This window comes from Eumetopias jubatus, unplaced genomic scaffold, assembly GCF_037043125.1.
Source record: "Eumetopias jubatus isolate StellerSeaLion01/CBP00866 unplaced genomic scaffold, mEumJub1_p1.0 scaffold_6, whole genome shotgun sequence".
Classification (NCBI taxonomy): Eukaryota; Metazoa; Chordata; class Mammalia; order Carnivora; family Otariidae; genus Eumetopias; species Eumetopias jubatus.
Window position 1 is genome coordinate 14,578,620 of NW_028274812.1, and position 26,641 is coordinate 14,605,260.

Here is a 26,641-nt window from a genome sequence, read left to right on the forward strand (position 1 = left end):
AAAAGCACTCATTTCCTATCTGCATTAATAATTGAAACATCTTGTTCCATTTGTTTATGGTGTTACTTGTTTTTAGTTACACATTTTTATATAAAATAAAGTTTGTGTCTCAAGAGTAAGTAAAGAATAGTCTAGATTGGGCTAAAATACCAAAGTAAATATGAGATACTCATAGGTCACTCAATAAATAAACTGTGAATCAAAATTGACATCAATTTAATTTTATTTCATAATCAACTAAACATTTCGAATCAGACAGAACTTTAAAAGTTCCTAGTTTTTATCTTAATTTCACATTTCATATGTTGCACAATATTTATAAGATATTCAGTTTGATTGTTTTGTAACTTGGGGAGAGGGGTGGCCACAATTCTGCCAGATTATTAAATTCACCAGAAGATTTTTGCTCCCTTTTTCTTAATTTGAGAGATATAAAGCAATTTTTATTCCCAGTATAAATTCTAGATAAAAACCATACACTTTGCTTACTTATCATATTAAATATTAAGGATGACATACAAGCAAAAAGATAGCCTTGTTACTAAGTTAATGCCCTCCTGAAATCTTACGTGGCTATATAACAATTGCTAAATTTGTTAAAGACCAACTTACAACAAATTGGTGATCTTGTGAGCTTTTTTTTTTCTTTCTTTCTTTCTTTCTTCCTCCTCTTTTCCCTTCTTCCTCCCTTCCTTCCTCTTCTTTCTTTCTTTCTTTCTTTCTTTCTGGTATATTACATTAGAGAGCATCAGTCTGTAGACATCATTAAGAAAAATTGTCCTTGAGGAACAATGGAAAATATATGCTAAATAAAAATATTAAAGAAAATGCTATACACAATCTCTTACTATGTAGAAATTATTACATTCTTGAACCATATTCGGATGCTATTACCTGTGAGCACTGAATTGCAAAAACTAAAATGAGAGTACATTTTTTTTCTTCACTAGAAATCCCAATGTTCAGAGAAACAAATGAACAGCAACATAAGCTAAATAGTCACTATATCAGATATGAACCACAGGTCTTTTGAATAATACTCCAGTGAATGCGTGTCCTTAAATGAAAAGGGGCAGTCACAGGCATTTGGCCACTGAAGCCCTCTGGTACCCATATTTGGGAATGTACCTTTCTTTATGAGGGTGGCGCTCTGTGGAAGCAGACTCCTTAAGTAACTGCACCAAGGACCATATGGCATGGTTTAATCATTGTACAAAGACTCTCCATAGAATCTGAGGCTGAAATTCGTAAGAAAGCACACAAGGGATGATGCCTGATGAGTCAATCGAAGAAGGAGAATTCTTCATGGTTATAACATGTATTTCATGACAGTACTGACCCTTATTTGTTTGTCTGGAAGTTCCAACAGAAAGTCTCTAGATAAAGTGCTTTCCCAATTGCTAGATTTAGATCTAAGAAATACAATTTATCCCTTAGGAAAAATGTAAGCTCAGTGTTAAAGTTTGTCTTTAGGTCAATGAATTGGATTTGCTGTTGTTTTTCTAACAACATAACGGCAACAGTGAAGAAAAGTTAAATCATCTCAGTAAACCCATGGATTTTGCCTCAGTGATGTAGTTAACTATTCTTGGGAAAGGCACAAAAATAAGTGTCAAAATTGAAGTGTTCTATAATACCCACAGAGATTCCCTTTCTTTGCCTGGTTCCCACACCTCTTGAGTGCCATCAAGGAACTTTAAGAAATCTCTGGTCTGTCATTTTTGTGCTCATATAATCCATTAAAAATCCAGGTTTGTTAAGTTGATTCACGTCATTCTGAAGAAAGTAAAATTAAAATTCCTTAGGACAAGTTTATTTTTAAAAAGTGACATAGTGATTTTTTCCCCTTTATAGTCACATCGGACAGTGAATGAGGATTGTAAACCACAAATATCTAAAGTTTTAATTTTAGTCTAAAATACATGTATGTGCTGTATCACAGCTGAATCTTAGATAAGAATCACCATCTTTAACAGCCTTCACATTGAGTACAAAATACATAAATAGATAACTATTTGGGAAATATTACTATTTTGTGAGTCACAAGGAAGGAAAGCATGTATTCAAAGAAAATATGTTTTACATTATAATGTCCAACTGACTGAGCATAATTCAGCTTGGAAACTCATTGGCTGTTTGGCCCAGGACCTCAAAATTCCGTTTAGCCTATTTGTAATTTTGTGTCAGTAAAAGACAAGTAAAGGAAGAAACAAATTAAAAACAAAAGCACCCTCCTCAGGAATCTGGGAATGCCTTTATAATGGACTCATAGGCAGGTGGAGGTGGTGTGGAAAAGCCCACTCGAAGGCTGTGACTGGACCAGTGGAAATCAGGACGGCCCAGACTGTGCGAAGTGCTGATGGCGGGAACCCTACTGGAAGTGGGCAGAGTCACCAGCTGACTGTCAGTTTCCACCGGAAGTGGGGGACTTTGCAGAAAGGGATGGAAAGTGGAAGCTCTGAAGCTTGATTTTCTTGGAAAAGAATTTGCTTGTTCCAGGGAAGCTTGTCGCTGGAAGGTGAGACTGGCCAGGCTGAGGTTGCTTCGCCGTTCACAGCCACTGTGGCGGTAAAATCCAGTTCTGTTGAGGCCATGGTTATAAGAAGACCTTGATCGCCGGTTCGAACTCCATTGTGAGATGGGGGCGCTGGCTCTTCTTCGAGACAAACAAACAAACAGAGCCCAAATAAATCCAGCAATTACGAGTACAATTGCAATGGACACTGTGAAGGACATTATGACATCCTCTGAAACAAACAAACAAACAAAATCAAATAGGTAATTTAATTTGTAAGTAGGTGTTCAGTGAAAAACAGGGCAGAATACAAATAGTAACTATGGAATATGTGATCAATTGAAACAGATTTTGAATTAGGGAAATAAAAGACAGTGCTAGATGCATATGAATATCAGCTGATATGCTTCCATTTATTAAAGGAAAAGGATATAAAATAACATGTTTAGCTATAGCATTCCCATTGCTTATGCTATTTTCTCACCTTAAAGAAATAAATAATAAAAATAGTCTTCTTTTCTTTAAAGGACATTCTTTAGTTCATAAATTTTTATAAGGTTGCAAATATAGTCCAAAGATTATTTCCTTTTGAGTTACAGCGGTAATAATGTGCCAGAAATTGATAAAGGATTTTGTAGTCAAATTGACTTTGCTTTTTCCTCTGTCTGCTTTCATTGTCCCCAGTGATGTCTCCCACCTGCTGGCTTCATGATGTCTCACTTCCTGTGCTCCTTCTGAGACAGGAAGTGCTGAGCTAGAACCATCTGGTGGGCTGACTGATTTATGTTCTATTTCCTGAGCTCCTGTACTGTAACCTGTATCTCTGACTCACTGATGACATGACCTATTGCAGACTACTGTGCTCTTTCTCGGACCACCAGTTCCAGTTCATGCTGCTATCATGCCTTCACTGTGCTAATGAAATTTTTATCCCGTGAATCCACAGAATCTCTGCTATACATCAGTATCCTGCAATTCACAGAACTGGTATTTGTTCAGGATTCCTGTTCCAGGAGCAGGGGAGTTGTTTTCCCAAAATGGAAATTCTACCTTATTGCTTCTTGTGAACTGAAAACATGTTTTTGAGTAAAGTTGCTTAGCAGAGCCCCTGCTCTGAATGTGAAGACACTCTGGATATTAGAAGACCCCTCTTCAGCCTCATCGCTCACCACATTTCCCCACCCTCCACTCCATGATCTAACCCACGAATCATGTTGATCTTCTCACTATCCCAAATCTGGCCTTTTTCTCTGAAGTTCTGTGCTTTTCCACCTCTTTTTCTTTCTATCTGTACACAAGTTTTCAATTTCTGTCTGAAAAACCTATTCTTAAAGACTCATTTCAAGTACTGCTTTTTGGATAAAGATCCCTTAAGTTTCATAAACAAAAATTAGTTACTGTTAAGTAAAGAGGTAAGCTGTCTTATCAAATTGCTTGTCTAGGGATTCTGTACTGAGAAGGCCATGGATTGGAAATTAGCTAAGTGGGGTTGTGAGAGTGTGAAAACAAGAGAGGGGCTACGAGTACTTTGAAGTTCCTCCCTTCGAGAGGTAGAGTCTCTTTCCCACCCCTCGGAAGCTGGGCTGGCTTCACACCTTGCTTTGGCCAGTAAGATGGGATGGAAATGAGGCTGTGCAAAATGAAGCCTAAGCTTCAAGAGGTCTCTCAGCTTCTACCCCTGTTGCTCTTGGAAGCCCTCTAACTGCCAGCATCTACAAGCCCAGCCTACTGGTGATGAGAGACACATTGGACCACTTACCACTGTTGCCCAGGCCAAGAGCCTGCTATCTCCAAACACATGAATGGGGTCATCCTAGATAATTCAGATGTTAGTTAAACTAACAACTTACTGTGACCCATGAGGGAAGACCAGCAGAAAATCTATTAAGCTGATCCCAACCCAAACTCCTGACCCATAGAATTGTGAGCTAAATAAATGATATTTTTAAGCTACTATATTTTGGGGTAGATTATTAAGCAGAAAGAGCTAACCGATTCTGCGTTCTCAACTCAGCTTTATCCCTAACATATTGTGTGATTTTTAAGAAATTTGTTCAGACTCATTATTTTTTAAATGAAAAAGATAGGTTTTATGAGTATCAAGGTTTTTTTTTTCAGTTTGTTTTTGTAATCTAGGATAATATGTAGAAAATCTATAATACAGAAATAGCAAAAGCAACCAATGCTAATAAATACATAAGAATAATCATTGCTCCTTAATTTTAGGATATATTTAGTGTTCTTCCACCTTATATTGTCACATTTATCTCCTATGTCAAGACCATGTGTGTTTAGCTCTACTTTCACAATTACCTTCACAAATGCTTATATCAAAATCTTCTAAAACAGTTGATTATATCAAATCTAAACAATAAATTCCTTATAATAGGAAGATGACTTCTAAATTACAAGATGATTTAGAACAGCTCTACTAGACCAAGTATTGTTTTTCTAAAATGAGTCTCATAAAAATAATATGGACTTAGCCTTAAAATGCAACCTCTTGAGACAGATTTCAGAGTCAGGCTTTATCTGAAAAAAGCAAATAAATAATAAATACAGTCAGAAACTAAAATCACACTTATTGGTTACATAGTAACATTCAAAATTAACTTGTAATTATCAGTGCTCCAAATATTTGGAACCTAAATAGGAAGTTGTTGGAATTTTGTGTTGCCAAGGCAATGGCAGCCATGCAAATCAGCACTTCCCAACATTTCTTCTGAAAACAAGGTGCACAAATAAAACTATACAAAACCCATGCCTTCAGCGTAATTAGAAGACAAAGAACATCCAGATTTCAAGTTACCTAAAAAGTAAACTGATAAAACAGATACCAGTACATTCTCCCCCTTGCTTCTGCCTCAAGTCTTTACTGAGAGGAAGGACAATTCCAGAAAAAGTGTTAAAATACTGAAAAGGTTCTCTGTTCCCTGAGGGCAACGACTATAGTAAAGGGACTTACACATATAGGCAAGAATGTGAAGAGGCAGGCTTGGAAAGTAATCCTTCCCTGGGGAAGAAGAGGGTAAATTGTGCAGTCAGAAGATCACATCTTGTAGGATTCCATTTACAGGAAATGTCCAGAACAGGGAAATCTATGGCAATAGTAAGCAGATTTGTGATTGATTAGGCCTGGGGGTGGGGTGGAAGGGAATGGGAGGGGTTGCTAGTGGTCATGGGTTTCTTTTTGAAGGACAGAGTGTTCTCAAATTAGATGGTGTGATGGGCACATAACTCTGTGACTATAACAAAACCATTTAATCGTACCCTTTAAGTGGGTGAATTATATGAAATGTGAATTATATCTCAATAAAGCTGTTAAAAGAGAAAACAAAGAAAAGGGGAGGTGCTCTTTGGAAACCACGCAATGAAGAAGAGAAGAGGGAAGAGTGAAGGGATCCTTCAAGACAAAAAAAATTTAAAAACAGAGGACACATAATTCCTCCCCACCTCCATCCTCTAAAAATAAAAGTACACCAATGAAAATGTCATACCTTGCTACACTGAGGAAATGAGGCATCTAGAATGACTGCTGGGATGCTGGCACGTGCAGGCGAGGGTGGATGCCAGTATCATTCATCCGAACCGGGAAGAAATGTAAGACTATGGCACAAGGGGAAGCTGGTATGAGGAAGATGCTGAACTTGAGTGCCCCTGAGATACTCATTTGGAATTGGGGTTGCATAAATACAGAGCTTAAAGGGCGGCAGAACTGGGACTCTCCATGCATGCTAGGAGAGACCTGCAGCCATCCAGGGAAAACACTCTGACTAAAAAGTAAGAGTGCATTTACAGAAGTGAGTTGAGAATAGACTTCCAGGAAAATCACAGTTTAACAGGTTGCAGAAGTAAAAAAGGAAACAAAGAAGGACTAATTTGGGAGACTTGAGGAGACAAAAAATATATGCTAGCACTGAATCAAAGAAGAGAATTTTAGGTCCAAGTGACTACTGGCTACATGCCCCAGAGACATTTATCTATCCATTTGTTTAACATATAAAGCATCCACTAAATACCAAGTAATGCTAAGTTTATAGGCAAGTCTTAGTTCTGGTTGAGTTTACATTCTACATTCTATAAAACTTCTCTATAGTCTTATATAGACCTAACTATAAGATAAGAAAAAATGTCCTTTAAAGGTCCTTTAAGCGGGACTGTTGGCCACTATGCCCAGAGCAGATTGAGATCAGATGATGAAAACTCATGAGTGCCTCTCTAGAAAGTTCAGTCTTTCCAACCGTGGGCAAGACGAGTAAGAAAGAGGCTTGAACAAAGTGACCTAATAGGAAGGACAGAATATAGAGCTAGTAGCCACAAATGAGATAGACCGAGGCCCAGAGCAGGTGGGATAGTGAACCAAGTCTGGGCATGCCTGCCATGATTCAGATGTGCAGCAGTAGTAACGGCTTAGTCTGGGAAGTGATGGTAAGAATAGGAAGGAAAAAACTTGGTCATGAGATACCTAAAGTCAAAAGAATCTAAAAATTATTCTAAAGTACCATGCCTTCTAATACAATAGAAATAAGACATGGGGGGTGGGAAGTGGGGTTGTAAACTGAGGTTTAGAGGCTTTTGCTCCTAAGATCTCAATTATAATGTTATAACTCTAGCAGTAATTTGATGATCAGATTAACTCATAATGTTTTAGGAGAGGTTAAGTATCTGCTCACTTCATGATATTTGCATGCTTTTACTATTTTCTGTAAGTTTATGAGAGAATAGATTTGCTCAAATTTTTATTTGTATCATAATCATTAACACTAAATTTCCTTTAAGTTTTGGTCACTTGTAATGGCTACATAAATTCTGTACTTCACTGAAAAATGTTTTAATTGGTTTAGAAAATAAAGAAAAATCATGAACTACTCAAATACTTCATAGAACTAAGTCCTTTGTCTTCTTTTCAAATGAGTCCAGGCAGTTTACTAAATTTGGTACTTTGGTTTAAAAAAAAGAATCAAACTAATTTTGGGGCACCTGGGTAGCTCAGTTGGTTAAGCGTCTGCCTTCGGCTCAGGTCATGATCTCAGGGTCCTGGGATCGAGCCCCGCATCAGGCTCCCTGCTCAGCGGGCTCCCCGCTTGGAAGGGTGCCTGCTTCTCCCTTTCCCGCTTCCCCTGCTTGTGCTCTTTCTCTCTCTCTCTCTCTGTGTCAAATAAATAAATAAAATCTTAAAAAAAACTAATTTTACCTTATTTCAGTGAATTTTTGGCAATCTTTGTTTTTGTGAGATGTATTGCATACAATTTGAATAATTCATTATTATATGTTATTAAGTGACCAGTCATTCCTGGAATAGTTTATTTATAGTTTTATACCCCAGAGAAACCATTAGTTAATTATGATGAGAAACACTTTAATCAAAGAATCTGAACAAAATCACTCAGAAATGCTATCTTCCTATTTAGAATAATGAATGAAAGATATACTCTTGTTCATCTAGATGTTGTACTTTTGAATAGGAAAATAATGCATTAGGTAGAGACCTAGTAGGTAAACTATAAGCTCCTTCTAAATTTGAAGTTCTATTATTCCACCCCAGAAAGGGGTTTTCATTAAAGCTCTGGGAAAATTTTGATATTTGGAGGAATATAATTTATTTAAAAAAATGCAACCCTATTTTTATTTCATTATTTTGCAAAACACTATAGTATATTTCTAATTTAATTAATTTAATTTATAGATCGCAGGCACTATTTTTCCTGTATTATATCACTTAATTCCCAAGCAACTCCATAAGGGAAATACTGTATTTCTTAGGTTTGTTGTCAGAAAAAATAATCTAAAATGAAAGTAAAGAATTTAAAATGCATAAAAAGTGTATCAATTTATACCAGATTTTTAGAAAAAGATTTTATTTCCTTATTTGAGAGAGAGAGAGAGAGCATGAGCAAGGGGGAAGGACAGAGGGAAAAGCAGACTCCCTCCTGATTGGGGGCCCAACACAGGGTTCAATCCCAGGATCCGGAGATCATGACTTGAGCCAGAAGTCAGGTGCTTAACTGGCTGAGCCACCCAGGCACCCCAACTCAATACCAGATTTGGTGGCATGTTAAGAACAGAAATACTTAGGGAAATTGTGCTAAAGCAGTATTATGCATTCTATACATATATTCTCCTGGATCAACAGCCTCTACCGGAGAATTTTAAATATTAACAACTTCAGATACAGAATTACGGATAAAAAGTTTCAGCAAAAACTAACTCTTAAAAATGCCTTGGCTCAGAATCCTCATTTTATTGATACTGAAACTGTCTAAGGTTTATGTGGTTGAACTAACACTTGGTTTATTTTAATAATTGAATACTGACAACTAGCACTGGTCAGGGGGCTATTGCTTTTACTCATGTATGACATAAAATGAGAAGAAAAAAATTCATTTGCAAAGTATATGCCCCTACTTTTATGTATAAAGCGATGTAAACACTATAGTCTGATTGAGGCTTCTAAGTATCTCAGGATATAAACAGATATAACATGATATTAAAGAGATATATTCACTTCATTTCAACTAAATGGAGATAAAACTAGAATCTTAAAAGAGATAATAGATTCAGTTATCCAATAAAAAAGCATTTAAGGGTTACAGGGGTTCCTGTGCATGGTCTCAGTGTTTGCCCCCTTTGAGCCTCTCTATCGCTGTCTCTCCTGACAAATAAAATGTTCCCAATAAGGTTTATCTTTATTGAAAAATAGCATAAGGTTCAGTTTCAAGAAAAAAAATTAGAAAATTTTAAAACATAGAATCAAGGGAAAAAATGTCTTGTCTATTAAATTGAGAAAATTAGCAAAGCCAACCAAAATATGTGGAGTAAGAGAGAGATTTATGTGCCAGATGACTGATTTACAAAATACATTATTCTGACATAAGAATACAAGCATCCAAACTCCAGTAGACCAGTGGTTAAAGAGTATGTTCAACCATCAAAATCTTCTTACATGAAAAATTTTAGTTTTGTGGGTAAAAAGATTATTTTGGTGACACTAGAACTAGAACAGTATTTCTAGGAGAGCAATTTGACAATAAACTTATTTTAAATTATTATTCCTTATGGCTTCATAATATTTATATTGTATTATAATATTTATGATATATTAAATATAATATTTAACATGGTAGAGTTATATTATCTATAATATTTACATGATAATACTAAATATAATATTTAACATGGTAGAGCAATCTAAATTTGGGGAAATGGTAGGCAGAATAGGTAATAATGACTCAAAATACCATATTACTATCATAATTAGACTACATAAGGTTATAGAGATATCTGAAAAAGATTAAATAATAAATTTTAAATATCATGACAATCATGAGAATAATATATATACATTAATAATAAATGAGTTACATTTTGAATGAATGTAAAGTGAGATAAGGTGGAGCTTACAGAAGTTATAAAAATGACATTAAAAAAACCATACTGCTTTTGATATGGATTTGCTTAATTTTCATTGTTTAGTTGGGTGCATGTACCATGAAAATGACTTCCTAAGCCATAAAGTCAGTCAAATATCTGTTTAGAAATTATCGTACTAATTCTTATGCCGTTGCTCTATGTGCAGAATTTTTTAATGGTTACAAATGATAATAATGACATGAGTCTCTAAGACTTGCTGAACTATTAGTAAAAAGCTTATCTTGTTATGCTCTCTTAAGTCAAAACTGCAAAAACAAGTGTAGAAATGCAGAAAAGCAATTAGAAAGAAATGCCAAGTCATGTTTTTTAAATTTTTTATTCAAGTTTAATTAACATATAATGTTATATTAGTTTCAGGTGTACAATATAATGATTGAACAATTTTATACACTTCTCAGTTTTCATCAAGGTAAGTGTCTTCTTAATATCCTTTATCTATTCGAGCCATAATTTTAGTATAACCTGTTTCAGAATGGTCTTCCACAGGTGTTTTTTTTTTTAAATTTAACCGTAGTTAATGATTTTTCTGAATCAAACTAGAATCCAGGAAATATATAATGAAAACAGAATCTATTGGCCATACAGCTTTAAATTTTCATATTTACAATTCCATTCTGGCAGACTTTTGACAATAAATTTTGGAAGCCTTTTTTTAAAAATGTACTATTAAAAAAAAAATGTACCTGAAAAATACAACGGCACAGATATTTCTTTTTAAAGCACAGTTTGCCTTCTTTATCAACAATCTTAGGGGAGGAAAAAGTGAGCCATAATTTTACTTCATATAATTACAATATCAAGCAACTTATGAGACAAAACAATTATGTTTAAAAATGCAGATCTCCCTTTGAAGGCAAAAGGAGCAAATTCTAACATCAGTAAGGTGTTAGACAGTAAGTAGACATCAGTAAGACATGTAAATTAGGTACCCTTATCCTGATTTGTAACATTGTCTACAAAAATAACAAAGGGGCTAGGACATAAATCCTCAATGAATAATAACTCTTTCTACTAATAGTTATGTAACTTACTCAAGTCATTTGAGCCTTCCTGACCTAATAATAACGGCCACTATAGTGTCTTTCAATTCCAAGATTCTAATACTGAATTTGGCTTTCCGTACATCTAATCAAGGCTTCAAATCCTGTTCATAGTATTAAAATTTAGTAGAGGTCACCATCTAGTGGCCTTTTGTTGAACTGTTCCAATATCTGAAAAGTGGTTCCATCAGTGTCAACAGAATGGAACACTGATAATTCATAAAACCCTTTGCAATTATAAGAATCAAAAGCTCTTCTAATACCAAAGCAAGCTGTCCTGTTCTTGGTACCCTAGAGTACATAGGACGATGGTTCATGCAATAAGAAGAATTTGACAAAAATATTTTTAAAGAGAATAACAATTTGGCAATAATATTTTAAAGAGAATAACATAACAGAAAACTCGATTAATTATAATAAAGTAAACAAATTGTAAGCATTTTCTATGTGTAGCTTATCTGCCGGTAAATCCCATTTGGTTTTTTCCTACAATATCCACAGAATTCAGCTCCTCTTATCTACTCTGTTATCTCCCTAGTTCAAGCGACCACCACCTCTGAGCTGAAATATTCAGACCTTCTACCTGGTCTCCCCGCTTTTATCATTGCCCCAACCCCCCAACAACACTCTATTCTCAATACGGTAGCTCTATCCACACCATTCCTTAAACACACTGGATATGCTCCTGACCTAAGACTTTGCAATGGTTGTAATCTATTCCTGAAATTCCCCAGCTATCTCCATGGCTAACTTCAAGTATTCACTCATATGTCACCTTCTTATTTAGGCCTACCCTGGTCACCCTATTTAAAATTTCATCTTGTCCCTCCTCTGAGGCCTAACTGGCACTCTTGGTTTTCCTTTTCCTTCAAGATTAATAGAAACTAGACTCACTAATTTATACTCTTATAAATTTATAAATAAGATGCATAAGTGTCATGGGCTATAAAAGTGTCACTAAAAATGAAAGATAACATAGCTTGTCTCTAGAATGGTTAGAAAAACTTGATGAAAGAAATGAGATTTGAGTTGTCTTTTATGCATGGCTGTGGGTCAAGTAAACAAAAGCCTGGAATATTTACAAGTAGTTTTGACTAAGGGCATAGAGCATAAGCCATATTTTGAAAATAATTAGTCAACACTATTACTAGAGCACAAAGTTAAGTCCAAAAGGAAGAAGGTAGCATACATTTTTTTGTATATGATAAATTAGCCTATAGGAAAACACTGAGAAAAATTAAAAGATAAGTATTAAAAATATTTTTTAAAAATCTGTCTGAAGCCATCAAAGACCTGCCAAAACTGCTAACTCAAAAGAAAAAGTTCCAGAAAAAAGTTCTCATGTGGCAATAATCTGTAAAGAGAGGCAAAAAAGAAAAGAAAAGAAAAGACAAAAGAAAACCTACAGTATTTCCAGTCTGGAGAAACAGAGGACAGATGGTGGCAACCAGAACTGCTTAAATATGAGAAAGAAATCTTAGAAAAGAGAATTCCAAGAGGAGGATCTCAAAATTTTATTGATAAGCATTTCCCATATCTACAACTGACTCCAGAACACGTTGCATGTTTCAAATAGCACAGCTAGAGGAAATATATAAATTAACTGAACTAAACTGAGACCTGAATTGCCCTTAAGAGACAGGCTTTATAGTTTTTTTGTGGTTTGAGTTCTCAACAAAGTTATTTGTCTGTGAGTACAAACTGGAAAAAAAAAATTACCTTTTACAAGGTAATAGAGCAGAATCAAAAGGCCCATTCAAAATGTCCGTGATACAATATAAAAGTACTTAACATATGCGGAAATAAGATAATGTGACCCATTCTCAGGAGAGAAGGTAGTGAACAAAGAAATGGCATAAGATGACCAGATGTTGGAGTTAGCAGATAAAAATTTTAAACTTGTATATTTATGATCAATGATGTGAAGGAAAGTGTTCATAATAAAGGAAAAGTAGGAAATATCAGCAGAAAATACAAACTCTAAGAAAGAACCAAATGGGGGGGTGCCTGGGTGGCTCAGTATGTTAGGTGTCTGCCTTTGGCTCAGGTCATGACCCCGGGGTCCTGGGATAAAGCCCCACATCAGGTTCCCAGCTCACCGGGAAGCCCGCTTCTCCCTCTCCCTCTGCCTGCCACTCCCCCTGCTTGTGTGGTCGGTCTCTCTCTCTCTCAAAATAAATAAATAAAACCTTTAAAAAAAGATGAAACTTAAAAATATAAACTTAAAGATAAATTAATAGAAATTATCCAATTTGAAAAATAGAGAAAAAATAATTGGTGGGGGAACAGAGCCTCTGGGAATTATGGGACAATATAAAAATATTTAATATATGTGTAATTATAGTACCAGGAGCAGAGAATGGAGCTAAAAACTATTTGAAGAAATAAGACTGAAATTTTTCAAAATTAGTGAAAGAAATTAATTTCTAGATTCGAGAGTCTCAGAAATACCAAGCAGGAAATATATAAAGAACCATGCATAGGCACATCATAATCAAACAGCTGAAGCTCAAAGATAAACTGAAAGCAGCCAAATTTAAAATAACAATATAATAATGACATACTACATTCAGAAAAACTAATTATTTGAATAACTACTAATCTCCAGTAAGATACAATCATATTTCAAGATAATTAAAAGCTAATCGACCCAGAACTGTATATCCTGAAAATTGTCCTTTAAGAATAATGGTGAAATAAAGAATCTTTCAGGTGCAGGAGAAAAATTCATCCCCAGCAGCTCTACATTAAAAGTTTTGTTCAAGGAAATCTTTAGTTTGAAGGGAAATAATATCAGATAAAAGACTTAGATCTTCAGGAAGAAATAAAGAACATCAGAAATAGTATCAATGTAAATATAAAAAGCTATTTTCTTTTATTTTCTTTAAAATAAACACACACACACACAGTAGATAGGTGATATCTAGGTATACAGATTAGACTTGAAAATTTTTTAGATCTGCTCAACAAAAGACACATAAGAAAATAAATAAGCAAGCCACAGACAGGTAGAAAACATTTACAAACATATATATATCTGACAACTGACCCATAACCAGAATATGTAAAGGATTTTCATAGTCAGTAATAAAAAGACAAAAAAAAGAAAAGAAAGAAAAAAAAGATAAAATAAAATGGGCCAAAGAAATGAACAGACACTTCTTCAGGATAGATATTCAAAGGCCAGTAAGCACAAGAGAAGATGTTCAATGTCAAGAATCAACAATTTTTTTTTTTTCTGTACCCAGGTAGCAAATATTTTAGGCTTTTCAGGTCATACATTATTGAAACTACTCAGCTCTACTATTGTAGCAGAAAACAGCATAAACACATAAACAGATGCCCCAATAAAACTTTATTTATAAAATCAAGCCATACATCATACTTAGCCTGTAAATCATACCTTGCCAACCCCTGCTCATCATCATTAGCCATCAGGGAAATACAAACTGAAACCACAATCAGATAAAACTAAATACTGACCAGAAAGGCTAAAACGTAAAGGGTTGAGAATAAAGAAGAGCTATTGGAAAAGATAGGAAACAACTGGAAAAACTAAATTGTTGGAAAAGTACATTGTTGGAAAAAGTAAATTGCATAACCACTTTAGGAAAAGGCTTGACAATTTCTTATAAAATCAAACATACACCAATGCTATGACCAGCATTTCTACTTCTAGGAAGTTACCAAGAATAATGAAAACACATATCAACAAGAGACTCTTACAAGAATATCTGTTACAGCTTTATTCTTAATAGCCAAATGAGTAAATACTGTATGATTTCATTTATATGAAGTTCTAGAACAGGCAAAGCTAATCTGTTCTAGAAAAAAATCAAAATAATGGTTTCCTCTGGGGATAGTGTAGACAGGAATTGACTGGGATGTGAAATTAGGGAACTTTTGGGGTTGGCGATAATATTTACTATCTGTGATTGGGACTTGAGTTATTCACGTGTGTATATGTCCAAATTCAGCAAATGTTCACTTATGATCTGTGCACTTCATTATTATTTATTTTACACATTTCATTGAGGTAATTTGACCTTAAAAAGAAAAAAAAAACATAAAAATACTGAATTCTGATTAGTAATATACATACTGAAGTAATTAAGAGGAAGCATACTGATATCTTCAATCTGCTTTGAAATGTAAGCTAATAGATTGGTGAATAAAATAAGCATTGTAGAAATGTCAATGATAGAATCTAAGTGGTAGGTATATGGGTATTCACTATAAAAATCCTTTACATGTTTCTGTATATTTGAACATTTTCAAAATTAAATATTGGAAAAACATATAAGAGAATATCCCAAACAACTTTAAGGCAATGTATTTGGAAATTTAAGTGAGAAAATTTTTAGAAAACACAAACTTCCATAACTAATAGAAAAATCAATAGAAAATTTGAATGATCCACTATTGTTAAACACAGTGATTCTGTCATTTAAAACTTTCCTATTAAAAATGCTATAGATAATTACAATGGTGACTTTTCTAAAGCATTTAAAGAAAAAACAATGCAAATCTTGCACGATTTTTTCCAGATAATAGAAAAATAGGAAACACTTCCTAACTTGTTTTATGAGACCTGCATAACATTGATACCAAAATGTGACAAGGCTAATCACAAGGAAAGACTATTATAGGCAAATTTCTCTCATGAATATAGATGCAGGAGTTCTAAGGTCAGGCTTCTAGCCTCATACTTACTGAATCATTGTCTCTGAGCATGGAGCCCAGTGAGAGATGCATTTCCAAATTTTTCTACATAATTCAGATGCAGCAGTTTTATAGACAAGCATTTATAAACACTTGTTTTTCAAGCTTTCTAGGTAACTGAGTTAAGGGAAGTAATTGGTAGGCTGTTAATATACAATGATGAATACATGTCCAAGAGTTTTAAAAATACAAATTAAAGGCATACAGTTGAAATATAATAATATTTGTTTGCTATTTAGGAGGAGGGAGTATAGAGGACATCATTGGGGTGTGTATGTCCAGTCCGTAAGCTCACTCCGTCCCCAGTTTCTCTGGAAACATCCTGCTCCTCTCTGCAGGGGGTAGACTCCTAAGAGCCAATATTTTTACAGGCTGAAGAATAGAATTTTCAGCTACTAACTAAGGTTTTTCTCCCCCTTGACACTTGACTACCCAATAAATCAATTCACAATCCTTCATTTCTTCGATTACCTTGGAGAGGATTAGTTCTGTTAGCAAGCATACATAGAAAAAGAAAAAAACTGATGCTTAGAATTTCTAACTGGATTATTAAATAAATAGCAGAGAGGAAAACAAATAGATAAAAACCTTGAAAACCAGTTGTTTTACTGTAATTCCCTAGATATTTTGAGAGAGAAAAGAGTGTTTTGTTTGTTGGACTTTCAAAATGTTAAGAGTGTAAAGGACTCAAAAATATATCTTTTTACCATAAAGAACAGTATTGGGAAAAAGGAACCATAGCCTCTGGGTCGTGTCCTTGTCAACGTGAGCTGCCATACAAAATACCATAGCCAGCATATCTTAAACAGACACTTGTTTCTCATAGTCCTGGGGGCTAGGAAGTCCAAGATCAAGGTGCCAGCATGATCCGCGGCTGGTGAGAGCTTCCTAGCTTGCTTCCTTCCTTGCTTCTTCTCGCTGTGTCCTCACTTGACTTTTCCTCAGTGCACACTCGCAGAGATTGGGAGAGAGAGCAATCTCTCTTCCTTTTTTCTCAGGCCCCTAAACGTATCATGTAGCCCCCACACTCATGACCTAATCTAAACCTAATTACCTCCCAAAGGCCCCATCTCCAAATACCATCCGTTGCACTGAGGGTCAGGGCTTCAACATATGAATTTGGATGAGGGGAATGACACAAACATTCAGTACATAACAAGTCAATTATCAGAAGCAATGCAAAAAGAACTTTTGGAGAGACAAGGAGACGATCTATAAAGTACATGACTAATAAGGGTTTTGGAGAAGTGATCATCACTCCGTCTCTGCCTGTGATGAGTTATAGATTGATTTAGGGAATCCCAGAGAAGCTGGTATCTATTCTTAGCTTTCTGGGATCCAAATGGGGAAGATGACAGGGCCCTCTGAGAAACCCCGGTGTCTGATGGGCAGAGTAGAAGTGTGGAGGGTAGACGTGGGTACATCTGGGTCTAGGGCACCTGATAAACAGCCTAACCTCAAGAGGCTTTTACAACTCGAGGGTTGTGGGAGAGCATTCAATATTGTTCTGGACCACTGAAACAGATGGAAAAGTACCTGAATGAAAGGCAGTAGACCAGAGGGGACATAAAGAAAGGAAAAACCATTCCGTTAACAAATGTTGCATAGACCACATGAGCCAGATTTTATGATAAAATCCATCAGCAGCGGAGACAAGGAGGGAAAGGGCAATGTCCTAAAAACAGATGAGAAATATGCATCAGCAGATGTCAGCAAAGACCAGAACTTGATCAAGAATCAGAGGCCCTCTTCTTCCAATACCCTTCAGAGTATATAACCCCCACCCCCACCCTATGCCCTTTCCAACCTTAGAGAAAAGTCCTAAGGAAAAGGAAAACAGGGAGATCTGAAGTCACAAAATTGAAAATTATTTTGTTAAATCAAGTCACACTTTTATACTGACATTCAAAACTTTACACAAATCTGCCTCGTCATTCACCTCCACAATCATGGCTTGTGTGTTTTTGCTTCTGTATATTGGCTGATAACATTTCTTCTGAACTCCCTGAAATTGTCCAACTATGCCTTACTTGTATCACTAACACCTTAACCCATCGACTAACATATAGCAGGTGGTCAGTCAGTGCTTCTGAGTAAACTAATAAACTAGATCCGTAGTTGAATGAGTTAGTAAGTTAATGTAGGGAAAATGAATGACTAAAATGTCCTCCCAAGGATTATCTCTCTCTTTGAAACTTACCTGACTTATAGGAACAGGTAAAGCCTCATTTTTTCTTCTAAGAAAGATTTTGGGACCATTTCGGCTATTTTTTAAAAAACTCCTAACAATCGTTGCCATTTTCCCATACATTGTCTTATGTTAACTCCATAACAATACAGGCATATATTTGCATGTGTATGGAGGTACAATCTCCTCTAAGAGCATGATCTTCTTGAAGACAGATATAGTTTTGGTAAGGATTCAATGAGGTGAATAAATAAATGCAAGACCCTGAACCAATAACTCTTAATTTTTCAGTGCTTGCCAAGAGAAAAAAAATGCATGGTGAGGCAGGAAATTCAACCAAAACTATGTCTTCTTTAGGACTCTTAAGTACCGAAAAGATAACCAAGTTTAAAGATACGTGTCTACTGTTTCATGAAGGCAGGTTGCAGCAAACTTACAGGTTCTGGTTCCTGCTGCTTCGGTGGGGAATTTTCATAGAGAAGGGAAATGCATTACAGAAAGTAAGAGTGGGAAACACACGGTGGTCTTCAGCTGTGTTGTCAGTCTCAAACCAATTTTTTTGTTCCTTCTTGCACTGATTACTATAATACTTGCAGACCATTAAGTAAGTTTTAGTGGGTGATTACCATGAAAACACGAGCTATTATTATTATTGGTAATAACCTGGTATCATTATCTTATTTTTTAGCATTCAATAAAGTAAACCAAAAATATCATATCTGGAAAACAACTTTTTATACATCTTCAGTGTGTTAAGTTTGAGAAATGCATATGATTCAACACCCAAGTTTCGCTTTTCTCAACTATTCTATCTTTATTCTCTAAATTTGAAATGTCAAGCAGATAATTGAGTTTGGGTGCAATAGACAACACATTGCACTGTACTTCATAAGATTTTCAAAATAATATATTTGTGGAGTCTGAGATCACAATAGATATCGATTTAGATACAAAAAAGAAATAAAAATTTAAAAGGTCAACATTTGTAGCTTAGGAAATTTTTACATTTAGTATATTTACATTTAGATTTTTACGTTTTACACTTAATATTTTTTGCCCCAGAAGAAATAATGTAATCTTTCATATTTTTCCCCAAATCATCCCCAATATATCTGTTCAACATGTTTGTATTGGTTTTGTTAATGCTTATCAATGTAACACTCCCCTTCCTGGTTTTCACTATTTCCATCTATTTTCCATTGTATTCACACACTAAGACAAAGAAACACTAGCAACTATCTTTGGAACAATAAGTTTGAATTCCTTCTCCAGCACAAATTTCTATATTTAAAAAAAAAAATCAATGTTTTTAGGATTGGAAAATAGGACTTCAATTAAACATTCTCATCAATTCAGATTTATTTTATGATTATTACCCATGTTTTAGTCAGTGGCTAATAATTTCTTTTACTTAAGTAAACCTGAAATTTAACTTCTAATGGTCTTTAAAAAAGAGATCTGGCTTTTACAGATTAATTTTTACAGTAAGAACTACTTGACTTCTGAATAATTTGTACAGTAATTTTTGTAATGATGAATTTAGTGTAAACACACTCTAGCTATGTTCAGTGTGTATCTGGTATATTCACTTTCAGTATAATGAGGACAGCAAGCAGTATGCTAACAAATATATACAATGAAGACTTCCATAATTCTAAGGCTTATTGTGTGTTGGTGTCTACTTGGAATTACTTATCACCAAAGCCATTCTTTACAATATGCAAACATAATTTACTTTCTTCTTATTTTTTTTAATAATTAGACTAGGATGTTCACTAATATCCCTCCTTTCCAGGCCTGAAGCAAACATAAAGGGTTGATGGTAAAAACAAGAATTAATTAATTCCCTTCATGCACATTTGTATGATGGCAGACAGCTCGGTGAGGATGTTAGGGACGGTCAACACTCTGCTCACTTTCACTGATGGCTTCCAAAGCGTCCCCTCAAATCACAAAAGAAAGTATGAAATAGTTCTCTGAGAGAACTAAACACTTGTTCTGGACTAATAAATAGGACTACTGATCTTTTCATAAACTCCATTGTCTCCTTTAAAAAAATTTTTTTCTGAATTTAACTGAAATTGTTCCCTTTATTTTTAAAATTTCCCTGAATCCAAGAATAGTTGCTAATTTTACATCTTAGCCCTTCTTCCCTTGCCCTTCCCTTCTTTAGCCTTGAAGAACTGGCTATTTCAACCTCCCCTCTACCCTGCTATTGATCCTAACTACCTACTAGCTGTGTCTGAACTCAGCCAAAAAGTACTTTTATGTTGCTTCTTTTTTCCCCTGTGATAGGTTTCCTTTTAATGTTATATGTGATGTTATTTCCAGTGAACTTTTTCTACTATAGTTTTTGTCTTCCTCTAATTTCATAAGATTCCTTATTTTACCTGTGTCATCACACTCCTGAAGTATAGATTTTTGTTATTTTGATTCACTTTGAAAAGTAAAGAGTAAAACATTGACAATGTAAGCTAAAATAACCTCTATAACAATTCTTGATTTAATTAAATAAGATATATAATTTACAACCTTAAGACAAAACTTATTTTTCCAACAAAATCCACATTATCATGTTCTAAACAATTACTTCCATCTTTAATTTTTCTCATTTTTATTCTCATTATTTTCTAATTATATTTTGTAACACCAGCCAAAATCTATACTTGTTGCCCAGATTCTTCTGGAGTGCCTTCATAACCCACTTTAAAGACACTATACATGAATGTACTTATTATAAAAAACATGAAAACTTAATCAGTTTATGGTAAACAAAATGTCTCAGAGATTTTCAATGTTTTAATAAATTATGCAGTATATTTTCTGCATCCTAATTTTAAATTAAAAACAGTTAAAGAAGATATCTTACCCCAAAAGTTTTCTGGCCATGGACTCCCTAAACTTGTTGTGTTATTAGCCATAATATCCACAAGAAATAGAAGAGACAGAAGAAGAAGGAAAGAAAAGCCACTATGTCCAAAAGAAGCACTTTGATTCTATGCCTTTGTGGTTCAGCAAGAGAAAAATAATTTTCACACAACCCCTCATATATTGTGTTTGCATAAAAGGAAACAAGTGTATCATGTTTCCTGCTTTTATACTCAAATTAGCAACTGTTTTTCTTATCTTGGAATTCCACATGGTTCCTGAGACACAAAACAATTTCCTACTCGTCATTTCCTCAGCTAAATTACTAAGTTTCTTCCTCTCGGCCACCTCCAAACTGCTTTTGGGGTAAAAGGCTCCTTTTCTTGTTCCTTCTCCAACTACTACTGACATACATAGGAAGATTCCAAAATCTTAGCTACAGCACTCTGGGCTAAATTTATATAGAATAGAGAAAGAGACCACTTCCAACATTTGACAATTAGATTTATACAGTAAGATGAGAAGGGTGGGGTGGGGAATTCTGGAAATCCATAATCTAGTCAAGGACAATTAATTAATTTTACCTAATACCCTTTTTTATAAATCTCAGTTATTTATTAAAATTCTTAACATGTCTCTTTTCCATTTGGCATATTAATTTTGAAAAGTTATTCATGTCATTTTCATAAATATTTATCTAAAATGCAATTTATATTTAATTTTTATTACTCTTCCATTGGTATTTAAGTATGAAAAGGATGATTTCCACACTGAAAGAGCCTGTTTAAAATCAAGCAAGGGAAACATAAATGCTAACATTCGATTGTAATAGAACGTTCAGTGCCATAGCGAGAAGTACAGTGATCACAGTAATGGTTTTCATGGAGATGTCTGAGAAAAGTGATGACTTTTGTCCTCCATGGGCAAGTATGAAAATAATTTTACCAAGGGGAGAGAGTAAGAAAGTAGGACGGTCAATATGAACAGAGGGGAACAATCGTTGCAATTCACACAGGGATTTTGTGGGTGTGATTATAGGAAAGAATTGCATAAGACTTTTCAGGAGATGTAGATAAGTTAAAATTTCAAGAGTCTTTCTTAGTTTTAGCTTTATTAGTTTAGACCAGATCCTCTGAGCACAGGCAATGCCAGGCTGTGCTTAACTGCACTAACCTACGTTCAGACCTGATTTACTTTTCAACATTTGTTGAAAAAAATGATAAAAATAGAAAATCAAAAGACCATCTTATATTGGAAAAACATAATCTGGATGAAAGTGTATTGAAATGCTTCTAAATTCTTACAAAAACAGAGTGGGATTCTTCAATTATTAGCTCTATTTTCAAGTACACATTTTATGTTACTATAGGCTGCCAGACTCAATACACACTAATTTAAAAAATGCGTACATTTTTATAAAGAGTTATATAGAGCACATTTGCCCTAAAACAACAAACCCTGTGAATGGAACAGACGAGTCTGGGTTTGTCGAAACTGCCTTATGTGCAAGAAGCAGAGCTAGCTCCGTTTTACGCATGGCCGGGAGACAGGCTGAGACTTCCTTTCATTGTTTCATGCTTAATCACCTAGATTTTCTCCTCAGAAGTTTTCACTTTTGCAGATGGTCAGAAGCCGATCAAAACTCTGAAGAAAATTTGATCTCTAGCAATTTATGACCTAGGCATATTTTTCTTCTCTGTTAACAGCTTGTTGGGGGCATGAGTTCTTATCTGTGCGCATAATGTGCTTGGTAAGGATTTGTACTTTTCCTTGGCAGAGATCCATATAAATGAGTGTTTATGTCTATGGGATTTTTGAGTCCCATGACTTGTAATGCCAAAACAGGAAGTTGATTTTTATCTTTACAAAAATGTTAGGTCTGCTTTTCTACTTTTCATTATTTCACAAGTTGGGTCTTTAGATCTGGATTCTCCAGTAGTCAGAAAATACACTAGAGGTTTGCTCTTGGGTAAGATCATCACAGGACTTCCGTCCCCCATTTAGGTGTCTGCTCAGATCACCTCCTTACAGGCATTCATTAGCCATCTTGCTGCAAACGTCCCCACTCCAACCACTGTCCCCTGAGCCTGCATTATCATTTCCTTCAGAGCACTTATCCCTTCCTGATATTATACTATACGTTTTTTTGCCTTGCTTTGCTTTTTGTCTCTTCCACCAGAAGTTGAGTCCCATGGGATATTGATCTTGCTCCTATCTGTTTCTCCTGTGGCTAATAGTGTGTTCTTAATAACAGTTATTAACGTTATTAATAAATAACACTACAGGCTCTTAATAAATATTTATCCAGTAAAGCAAAGAAATAATTCCAAGGGATCTGAAGATGAAAGTATTCTAGACATTCCAAGTCTGGTTAATAAAAAATGTTACCTACACTTAAAAGCAAGAGTTTAAAAACCCCTATTAATAGGCATGTCAGTATTTTAAAAACTTGATGAATAACTTGATACAGAGTCAAATGACACAAAGAACACTGTCACACTTAAGGGAAGATACATATTTGACTTTAAACCTCCTTTTTTTAGCTTTCTCTTTTAAAATTATCTTGGGCTTTGTCTTCCCCATATTAAATTAATCCAAACAATTTAGTTAAACTGAGAGGATTCTCAGAACACATAAGAACTACCCACAGAAAAAACGAAAATTTAAATCTATTTGAAAAAAAACGTTTTTAAAAAGTCACTTGGGAGATAAATTAAAATGTAAACATATTATTTTAACATATTTGTGACCCTTTCTTTCTTCTTGTTTACATGGCATGAAACTTGGTCTTCTTTTTCCTTTCTCCTTAAACTCATTCCCTTTGGGAGAGGGATGACCAAACAGAGAGAAACAGAAGTAGAGGTCGGGTTATGTGTCTGAAAATCTCACTGCTGGGTTAGGGTTTTACAAATCACAGTGTAAATAAATAATAATTTCCTGGGACTGGGGTAGGTGAGTATTTTTTCCTATGTAAATAGTCTTCCTGAATGTCTGCGTGAAGCTACGGTAAGTGATGATCCGAGAGAGGGAGGAGCTGACCGAGATGAACGGCGAGAAGCCGAGCTAGAGCTGCAGGGTGGGAGCCTGGAGTTGATGTCCATCCTGAGGATGTTGTCAGCCCCTGCTGGTCAATGCAGTGCAAATAAGTGAAGAAAAAGGAATTGTCCTGTAAAAGATTTGCTTGCCTTGCCTTGACTCAGGGAAAGGGGAGGAGAAAATAAGGCTCCTCTGAGAATTCCTGATGAAAATCCTGTACTTACATGTGTTAGGGCCTGAATTCATGGTACCGGAAAACATCACATTGGAAATTTAAATTATTTAGCTGTATTAGCAGTAACCTACAAGCTTAGAGAAGCACATTTTCTAAAGGAACACACTTTAAACCAAGGTCTCAAAGAATGCCCATAGATGAAGTTGTAAGAAACAAGGGCTTATAATTCAAATATATATATATATATCTCAATAAACCCATAGGGAAGGCAGAACCCCCTCCCCCAAGATATCCACACCCTAATTCCTGATTTGAGTGTCACATCACATGGCAAAAGGACTTTGCCAATGTAAGTAAGGGAGATTATCTGGGATTAATTTAGTGGGCCCAGTGTAATCACATAAGATCTTAAAAACAGAACTTTCTCTGCTTGGAGTCAGAGAGATGTGGTAGAAGAGACAAATGAGGGACACAGCCACAAAGAAGTCAGAGACCCCAGTTGAAGCAGGATTAACATGCCTTTGCTGGCTCTGAGATGTGGGGTCCCTGTCCAAGGACCAGTGGGAGGCTTCTAGGATCCAAGGGCAGAACTTGGCTAGCTAACAGCCAACAAGGAAAGGGGGAGTTCAGTCCTCCAACTGCCAAGAACTGAATTCAGCCAACAACCTGAGCAAGCTTGGAGCAGATTCTCCCCTAGAGCCTCAAGCATTAAGGGATGCAGGTCTGCTAATGTCTTGATTCCAGTTTTAGGAGACCTGGAACAGAGAAATCAGCTAAACCACACTGTGGCCAGACTCCTGGCCCACAGAAATAGATTATTTCCAAAGGAACTGAACTCCTCTAAAAGATGACCTGTAATGGTAGCAATGGGAACCAGGAGAAAATGAAATAATATCTTCAAAGTACTGAGAAAAAAAATATCACCTAGGTAACTGTGAATCTACTTTTTAAAGATAAAAGTGAAATACACTTTTAGGAAAACAAAAATTGAGTGATTTTGTTATCCTAAGTTAATTACTGAAGAATTTGTTTCAGAAAGAAGGAAAATTATTCTAGAGAGAAAATACGATGTAAAAAACCCCCAGCGGGGCTGCCTGGGTGGCTCAGTTGGTTAAGCGTCTGTCTGCCTTGGCTCAGGTCATGATCCCAGGGTCCTGAGATTGAGCCCCCTGTCACGTCATGGGCTCCTTGCTCAGCAGGGAGTCTGCTTCTCCCTGGGCCTGCTGCTCTGCCTACCTGTGCTCTCTCTCTGACAAATAAATAAATGAAATCTTTAAAAAAAGAAAAAATCAACAAACTTAATATGCAAATAAATATGCAAATAAATCCAAACATTTATATTATGAAAATGATAACAACAAATTCTAAATTGTTGGAATAAAAAAAAAATCAAAACACAACTAAAAGCCTATAGGAGAATACATATCATAAGTAAAAGGTACAAAAGAGCTAAGGCATTCAGGTGCCTTCATTCTTCAGTGAGACAGTAAAGATAATGATTAATTATAGTCTGAAGAAAAGAATAGAACTTGCTTAACCTGAAATATAGTGTACATTAAAAACAACAAATATCATAATCACCAAAGAAATATTAAAATATTCCCTTTGAAATTCTTTTCAAATATCTCCTTTAGAAACAAGACAAATTTGACCACTATCACTATTTCTACTCAACATCAGCCTGGGGAATCTTGCCAGTACAATAAGAAAAACAAATAAATATGCAATATAAAAAGATAGGAAAGATAGAAATAAAATGATAATTTGTTGCAGATTATATAATTATCTACATTACCACAAAACAAAAGGTATAAAAGAAGTCATTAATAACAGCAAAATAAACAAGAAAAGTACACAAATATGTGTAAGATTTATATGGAAAATATGTTTTATTGAAGAACATGAAAGAAAACTTTTAATATGTAGTAGTATAATATGTTCATGGATGGGAATATTTGGTACAGAAAAGATATCAATGCTCCTCAACATACAAATTTCTTTTAATTCCTAAAAAAAAAAAATCCTACCAGCTTTCTTCAAAAAATTTAGCAAGCTGATTCTAAAATACATACAGAGGATCAAAGGGTCAAAAATAGCCAAGACACTTAAGAAAGAAAACTAAGTTAGGGGACTTATAGATACTGTGACTTATTATATTGCTATAGTATTCAGTGCAGTGTAGTTTTGATTCAGGGGTAGACAAGCAGATCAGTGATGCAGAACAGAGAACCCAGAAATGGATCCAGAATAAATGGAACCTTGATATATGACAGAACAACAAGTACCAATCTATGTAGAAAGATGATCTGTTCAGAAAACCACACTGTTGTACAACTGAGCATCCAAGTGGGACAAAAATGGGTCCCTAATTTGTACCACACAAAAATCAGAGTTCCAGATAGATACTTTTAGAAAGCAAAGTAGGGAAGGACCTGATAAACAAAACACACCAAAACACAGACCCAAAAGAAAAGATTGATTAAGCTGAATATATTAGAATAAAGAACTTATATCCCTCAAGAAGCTTCAGAAAGAAAGTTAAAATACAAGCCACAAACTGGTATAGAAATTTAATTGACTTTGTATATTGATTTTACCTCCAGCAAACTTTTGTAAGGCTCTTCTTATTTCTAATAATTAGTCAATAGATTCTTTGGAATTTTGCA

At 35.0% G+C, this 26,641-nt stretch overlaps 1 protein-coding gene across 4 annotated transcripts; it reads right to left on the reverse strand.

Moving 5' to 3' along the window:
• Positions 1 to 205: 205 nt before the first annotated feature.
• On the reverse strand, positions 206 to 20,933 carry MYCT1 (MYC target 1). Of its 4 annotated transcripts, XR_003609321.2 has the most exons (5): positions 20,766 to 20,933; positions 6,013 to 6,121; positions 5,481 to 5,613; positions 5,016 to 5,047; positions 2,662 to 2,747 (listed from the first exon to the last, which is right to left on the reverse strand). XR_003609321.2 is itself a non-coding variant. In XM_028103321.2 (2 exons), exons 1-2 carry the CDS (start codon positions 20,815 to 20,817, stop codon positions 2,236 to 2,238), a joined length of 564 nt encoding a protein of 187 aa, XP_027959122.1. In that variant the 5' UTR covers positions 20,818 to 20,933; the 3' UTR covers positions 206 to 2,235. The 4 variants fall into 4 exon arrangements, 1 of the variants encoding a protein (XP_027959122.1); XR_015768431.1 differs by lacking the exon at positions 6,013 to 6,121; XR_003609322.2 differs by lacking the exon at positions 5,016 to 5,047 and having other exon boundaries at positions 2,672 to 2,747.
• Between the last annotated feature and the right edge of the window lie 5,708 nt (positions 20,934 to 26,641).

Excerpts from the sequence above, each read along its gene's own strand:
- MYCT1 (XM_028103321.2), bottom strand. The coding sequence starts at position 20,817 with ATGGCTAATAACACAACAAGTTTAGGGAGTCCATGGCCAGAAAACTTT. Across the intron at positions 2,748-20,765 it reads ATGGCCAGAAAACTTTTGGG|AGGATGTCATAATGTCCTTC; the intron begins GTAAGATATCTT and ends TGTTTGTTTCAG.